At 34.1% G+C, this 7,579-nt stretch overlaps 1 protein-coding gene across 4 annotated transcripts; it reads right to left on the reverse strand.

Annotated features, from left to right (window-relative positions):
- Nucleotides 1-1,010: 1,010 nt before the first annotated feature.
- On the reverse strand, nt 1,011-7,430 carry LOC110036109 (protein kinase and PP2C-like domain-containing protein). Of its 4 annotated transcripts, XR_002295210.1 has the most exons (5): nt 7,293-7,430; nt 6,463-6,558; nt 5,024-5,230; nt 2,661-3,067; nt 2,436-2,527 (listed from the first exon to the last, which is right to left on the reverse strand). XR_002295210.1 is itself a non-coding variant. In XM_020740474.1 (4 exons), the coding sequence occupies exons 1-3, from the start codon at nt 7,401-7,403 to the stop codon at nt 5,036-5,038; spliced, it is 402 nt and encodes a 133-aa protein (XP_020596133.1). In that variant the 5' UTR covers nt 7,404-7,430; the 3' UTR covers nt 1,011-1,070; nt 5,024-5,035. The 4 variants fall into 4 exon arrangements, 3 of the variants coding, with proteins under 3 accessions (XP_020596133.1, XP_020596134.1, XP_020596132.1); XM_020740474.1 differs by lacking the exons at nt 2,436-2,527; nt 2,661-3,067 and adding an exon at nt 1,011-1,070; XM_020740475.1 differs by lacking the exons at nt 2,436-2,527; nt 2,661-3,067 and adding an exon at nt 3,513-3,601.
- Between the last annotated feature and the right edge of the window lie 149 nt (nt 7,431-7,579).

Raw genomic sequence — 7,579 nt, forward strand, 5'->3', positions numbered from 1 at the left:
ACATGCCACTCAATTCTCATGTATTTACATATCTAGCACCGAAACTTCAATTTTTACATACGTACCACCTCACCAATGCATGAAAAGGCACATTCAATTTTAAAGCTAAAAATGGTGATATTTTCTATGCTATACATAAGATATTGGTGGTATAAATGTTAAAAAAGATAGCAAAATTTAGGTGTTAAATATGTAAATGTGTAGGACTTGTGGGGGTATAAATGTTAATACCCCATTTAGGGCTGTCAAAACGGCTTGTTGTTCGCAAACAACTCGTGTTCGGCTCATTAAGAAACTCGTGTTCAGCTCGTTCACTAAGTTAACGAGCCGAACACGAACAAATATTTGGTCGTTCGTGTTCGGCTTGTTTTGACTCGAAATTTTAAATCTTGCCCCAATCCTTAACATCTTATGACTATGTGATTAGAGTTGTCAAAATGACTCTTTGTTCGTGAACGTCTCGTGTTCGACTTGCTAAATATTAATGAACAAATTGAATAAAAATTATTAAAATACATTCAAATGATGTTTTAAATCTTGCCCCAATCCTTAACATCTTATGACTACTTGATTAGGATTGTCAAAATAACTCTTTGCTTGTGAATGGCTCGTGTTCAGCCCGATAAGCAAACGAGCCGAACACGAACACACTTTTTGAGCTCGAAATATAAACAAGCCGAACACACGCGAGCCTCGTTTACACCCCTAATCCCATTAATCAAATATGTTGTATGGATATAAGTGTATCAATCATTTATTGCAATGCAATGTTTCTAATAAGAAAAAAAAATGAATTGAATCAAGTATTTGAGAGTTTATATTATATCCTAATCAGCATATATCATCATCTTATCATAATTGAGCAAAAAAACAATATAACAAGTGTAAATCTGTCCAAATTTGCATAAATACCCTGCCCAAATTACAAAATCAATAACATTATTTAAAATATATCAAGGATTCAAACAATTATATATAAAGACATAATAAATAAATTTGGTTCATTCATATAGTGAGATAAAGGCCCCAATCTGAAATGATACTCTATAAATCCTCAACAATATTTAGTCCTGAAATTAAAAAAAAAAAATTGATAAAAGTTAAAAATATGCAAATGCAACCCTATGATTATGAGAGGAAATAACAATTTTAAAATAGTAGAATCACATATCACTTTATTATTATTGTTATATATATATATATATATATAAGAAATGGTCGAAGACTATTATACGAGCATATGGTTATCATTAGGTGTGCTAAATATTCAAGTATCATATTGTACACACGAGGGGACTTGAACCCGTGACCTGAGGGGACTTACGACCTTCAAAGAAGCTGTTCTACCAACTGACCACAGTATGCGCGCAAGCGCGCACACAGATATATATAAATATATATACATTTTAAAGGAAATTGATATTTGATAGAAGCCCAAATATCAATTTCTCATGCACTTTTTGGCCCCATGATGAGAGCCCGAGGCATGTGACTAAAATTTCACAGGCCCCACGGTACGGTGGGATCGAACCCTTGACCTGTGGGGACTTACAATGACCCCACCACCAACAAGCCAAGACTTACCCCCCCCCCACCCACACACAAACACACACACACACACTATAATTACTATGATCCGCCATAATGCTTTTTACATTTACACCACTCAAATCTTTCATAACATAAAAAATACCAATATTTTAACATTTAAAAAGGCATGTGTGTAAAGATTAATGTTGAGGTGCCAGATATATAAAAACATAAGGATTTAGTTGTGTGCATGTAAATCTTCCTATATATTATGGAGCAACTATCGAGTCGAACACAGTCAAACAAAATCATATTTATGTTTGACTCGCTAAATAAATAAGCTCACATAAACAAGCAGAAATTTAAGCTAATCATTAAGGGTCTATTTGACGCAGCTGATGATTATTTATAATCTGCTGATAAGCAAATTACTTTGATAATCTGATAATCTGCAGATTATCAGAATAATCTATCTTGTTGTTTGGGGCAGTTTATTCATATTAGCTTATTGGTGGTTAAATGACATTCCTACATCTATCTGATAAAACTGTTTGGGGCAACTTATTCAGAATAACTTATTGGTAGAACAAAAGTATATAGTGCAGAAACATACAATCATCGCAGATCAGTTATAAAAGATGACATACAGTTCTCACACTTTCATGAGTATCAGGAGAAATAAAAAAAAGTACAACTACAATGATAAATATTAAAATATTTAATTTCAGACTCTGGCTACATCTGTCCTCATCTGCATTGTCAACCTAAGAAAACACCAGATTCACATGACTGCTGGCAGTGTAATATGAGGGACTTTTAGCCCACCGGAAGAAGCTGCAGGAAGAAGCTGCAACAAGCAGAAACACCCTTGGCACAACCGTAGAACTGCCTCCCAAAGTTTTTAGAATGACGCGACGTGAGAAATGGAGCCGGTAGACCACAATAACACAAAAGACCTCTGTCTGTAACTGATATCCTAGAAATCATGTTTGTTTAACTACGGGAAAAACAAAAAAAAAATAATGAAATGCCAGTACTTATTCCAAAAAGAAAAATAAAATTCACGTAAAAATTAATATTTGTTTAAATAAAAAAATTTGTAAGTAACAAAAACATAATAGCGATTTTACCTCTAATTTATCGGCCCACCATTCCTCAGGAGCATCAATTGTCCATTTGATTGGATCCCACCCCAAACCTGTGGATCCACGTTTCAGCTCCTTCCAAATTTTCCGCTCCTTTCAAATTTTCCGCTCCTTCCAAATTTTCCACTCCTTCAAATGATCCCATTTATTTTTAAACTTCAGTCTGTCATAATCTCTTCCAGTTAATTTTTTAAACTTCTTTGATATGTTATGTCAACCTTCCTTGTTGAAATAGGTGGTCGGACTATTCCCGATCTTAATCTCGGTGATGCAGAGTTAGCAAAAAATAATTATAACCTCCTTATCTCACATCGCTGAGGGACCACCTTCACTTGTCTTAGACATTGTGGTATTATGTGAAGAAACACATAGATATATTTTAAAAAGTTAACCTACATCAACAAATTGAGCATACATCCATAAAAAATCCAACTGAGGTAATAGCTAAATGTCAGAGAATAAAAATAAAAATTTTGCTCACAGAAGAAAAAATAAAAAAAAAATGACATAGAGGAATTAGTGGTTCAGTCAAAGATTTACATCCACAGTAAGACACCGAATATGTTTTATTATAAAATTGTGTAAGGTTACATAGTTATGCTTTTCAAATACATAGCAAAGGTTCTCGATAGACATCTAAATTTGATACATCTCCTCTTTATATAACATAGCAATAGTTGCATCTCCTCTATTCAAATACATAGCAATGGTCTTGCAAAGATAGTGAAGATAACCCAATTATGTCTCACTAAAGGCACATACATTCAGCTAAACAACTGACATGTGTAATATTTAAGTTCTTAATGGGCAATTCCACATATTTAACAGAAAGTAAATATTGCCACTATTGCATATGTTATAACCATTGGTGCAGCTAAACATTGAAACCATTGTCATTGTCATAATTCAAGTATTGCCACTATTGCCTGATATAAAACAGAAAGTAAACATTGTCTTCTCAACTATTGCCACTATTGCCTGATATAAAACTAGCATGATATAAAACATAAAGTAAATATTGCCTCCTCAATAATATAACCTTTGCCACTATTGCCAAGCAAACCGAAAAGACCGAAAAGACGAACCAAATATTTCCAGGTTATAACAGGAGCTGATCAATATAAATGGTGCAACTAAACAATTTTAACAGAGACCCTTTGCTTTCATACACCAAATGGGACTAACAGAGAATGCATTGAAACAGTGATAGGGAACCATGACTGTAATCTCACATAACAGTTTATACAGTATAACGATTCTTGTTTCACAGCAAACAACATAACAGTTTATACAGTATAACGAATCAAAGATGCAACCCAACAAACAACATAACAGGGCTGCACCTTCCTTCACATACCAACAGTTAGAAGCAGCTGGAAAAATTCCAACAGTAACATGAAACTAAAATACCAAAAAAATCAAAACGTAAAGGCTCAAAAACAAATTTCAAGCCTTCACATACCAACAGAAGCAGCTAGAAAAATTTCAACAGTAACATGAACCTAAAATACCCAAAAAATCAAAATGTAAGGGCTCAAAAAAACATTTCAAGAGTTCCCCTTAAACATTCCAACGGTTCCAACAGTAACAGACACATTCCTTCAACGAAACCCTAAGATCCATTTCGACAGCATAAAAAAAAAACCCTTAGATTCATTTCACTCCAACATTTTGAACAAAGCTTCAAAAAAAAAATCCATTCGCAACGTAACCCTCAAAAAAATTAAAAAAAAACGCATTAAAACCTTAGCATTAAGGAATCGAGCCACATAAAAACCAAACAGAGAATACCGAAGCATTGCGGCATATAGATCTCACCAGAAGATTACGAAAGAGAAGATCCGGAAAGAAGATCGCGAGGGAGAGCGCAAGAGAAAGGAGATCACGAAGGAGAAACCGCAGGGGCACGGGAGGAACTCGAGCCCTAACAAATGCCGAATGCAAGGCCTCGCTCGCGTCCGATCCGTAGAACAAATATAAGATGCGATTACGGGAGTTTTCAAAATGCATGGCCGAACGCATTAAACAAACACTACGGCGGCGTTTTCAAAACGTCGCTGCAACAAAATAAGCTGCCCCATAAGCTGCTCCAAACGGGCAGTAAAAGAACACACATTAAATGAAAAAAAAAAACATGCCAATCAATAAACATATCTAACACCTACATTTTAATATTTAGGTTCATAACACTCAAATCTTAACTTCACATAAAAAAAATATCACTTCATAGGTTTATTGCACCAGTGTTATCAATGTAAATATCAAACTCTAAGTGATATATGTAAATTCATAACAATAGTAGGGAATGTATGTAAATTTCCCAATGAAAGTTATGGCATGATGATTACCTGTTTGATGAGCTAATAAACTCTTTCAGCCGTGGATACAGGCCGGAGGAAGACGACAATGACTGTAATATTATCTTTGCTGCCACGTGCAGCAGCTTCAGTCACCAATCTCTTGGAACACAGTGTTGGCTCCTTCACAGTATCTCTAATAATGGATATCACTTCTTTATTGCTCATAACATCCCACAGTCCATCACTAGCCATCACCTTAAATGAAATTTGATTAAGTTCAATTTTAAAATATTTGAATTTGCTTTAAGATTAGCGTAATATAACTCATCAAACAATTTTTATGGGAAAATTTAGAAAATTTACAGACATAGCACTCAATTCCTATGTATATAACAAATCTAACACCTAAACGTGAATATATGTTACTTTTGATGTGATTGAGAAATAGTGGCAGTTGAAAGGTAAGGAGGAAAGTTTAGGTGGTAGATATGTAAACACAGGAATTGGATGGTATGTATGATATTGCGCGCATCTCAAAGTAAGTTATGAAACCCATCTTGATTGATGATCAGGATATCCTCATTTAATTTGGCCCAATAATTACGTTTACTATTTCGACCTTTACTTCAGAAACTCATTTACATATTTTCCAGTTGAAGTTGTATGTTTTGGAACTGGATACAACATGCAAGTAAATTTTCCTAATTCCTATGTATTTACATATCAAACACCTAAACATTACTTTTTTACATTTATACCGCCTGAATTTTTTACATCATATAAAAAATACCATCTGATGAAAAAAGTGGGCACTAAATATTTTAACATCATATCAAAAACATTTTAACACTGCAATTGCCGGTCCCAAGACTGGATGTGAAAATCTGGATATGAAAAGTGGAGGGTTGCGTTAGGTAATCCACAGCCTGAGTAAAACTTATCAAAAAAATCATGACATAAATTTAGCTCATGTGACGGATAAAATTAGAGAAAGTCGTCTTAGATGATTTGTCACATTAAGCGTCGACCATCTCATGATCCGATTAGGAGAGTAGATGTTTTAGATTCGATTTATGTTAAGAAAGGCAGAGGTAAACCTAGAAAGTCTTGGGCTTATTGTATAAAAAATGATCTTAATTTGTTAGAACTGAATGAAAATATGACACTAAATAGAATGCAATGGAAAAAAAAAATTCATGTAATTCATGTAGCCGACTTGACGTAGTGGGATTAAGGTTTTGTTGTTGTTGTTGCTGTTGTTGTATATAAAAAATACCACTATTTTGACTTTCAAAAAGTGAAATATATCTTCTCTCGCATAGGTAAAGTGGCATATGTGTAAACGTTGAACTTTAGGTGTCGGATATGTAAATACATAGGAATAGAGTGGTGAGTATGTAAATTTTCCTATATTCAATCATAGTAGTCCGATATAGATATCAGTAGATAAAAAATATAAATGGAAGCAGAGGTGTTATGAGATCTACCAAGAACTCATCAACTTCAGACAAAGAAGTTTCTATAATCTCAGGCTCCGCAGTCACAGCAGGCTTCAAGTCATCATCACCAATTGATCGTGTAACCTGGAAATAAAAAGAGAATCATGACCTATAAAATAAATACTTATGCATGGGTAAGTGCCATACATGTAAAAATTAAAGTATAGGTGATAGATATGTAAATACTAGGAATTAAACAGTATGCATGTAAATCTTCCCATATTAAAATATAGGCAAAAAAATATGTTTAGCCTATATGACTAGAAATGAAGTATTAAGTTACTAAAATGCAATGATTGATGATACGCTGAACCCTTTAACTAGGATTTAACCAGATTTAACATTCTAAAAATAAAGGCTATAATAATAATCAAGTTGTAATCACTCAGATAAACACTTAAAATTAGGGGTGTCAAATCCGGTTTGCAGTTTGGGTTTGAGATTGACCAAAACTGCCCAATATAACCCCAAACCGAATATTAAACGGGTCAGAAAGTTTAACCTGAACCCGACCGGCCTTCAATCCGTTGACCCGAACCAATACCATATAACCCATTTAACATAAGGTATAACAGTTATTCATGTCAAATTCGAGTCGATTTAAAGTCGATCTCAGACCAATTTTGGTTGGAAGAATCGATTAAAAGTCAATTTTGGGTTAGTGGGTCAGTTTCATGTTTCCAGGTCAACCAAAAAAAATGAACTGATAGGATTTTTAACCCAAACTAAAAATTATTCAGGCCAACTCGAAATCTATTTTTTAAGTCAAGTTTGGGTTGAGTGTCCTTAAAAAGGAATGGCATGCAAATTGGAAAAACCTGAAGTGCAGCAGGGCCAACCCTCCACGTATCCACTTGCCACGTCACTTCCATGCCTTCATTCATAACACGTGTCCTTTCCTCAGGACAGCTTGCAAGATGCTCCTGCATCAAATTTCGTGAGATAATGCGAGAAAAATATTAAACACCAAGAGTAATTAGCATATATTCGATTTATCGTAAACAAAAAAAAAAAAAATTTACAAACATACCACTCAACTCTTATGTGTGTACATATCTAACATCTAAACTTCAATTTTTATAGATATACCACCTTATCTATGCAT

Source organism: Phalaenopsis equestris, unplaced genomic scaffold (genome assembly GCF_001263595.1).
Source record: "Phalaenopsis equestris unplaced genomic scaffold, ASM126359v1 Scaffold202585, whole genome shotgun sequence".
Classification (NCBI taxonomy): Eukaryota; Viridiplantae; Streptophyta; class Magnoliopsida; order Asparagales; family Orchidaceae; genus Phalaenopsis; species Phalaenopsis equestris.

Coding starts and splice junctions, on each gene's coding strand:
- LOC110036109 (XM_020740474.1), bottom strand. CDS start 7,403: ATGCAGGAGCATCTTGCAAGCTGTCCTGAGGAAAGGACACGTGTTATG. Junction 6,559..7,292: donor TTGGCCCTGCTGCACTTCAG/GTTTTTCCAATT, acceptor TTTTATTTCCAG/GTTACACGATCAATTGGTGA. Junction 5,231..6,462: donor CTGAAGTTGATGAGTTCTTG/GTAGATCTCATA, acceptor ATTTCATTTAAG/GTGATGGCTAGTGATGGACT.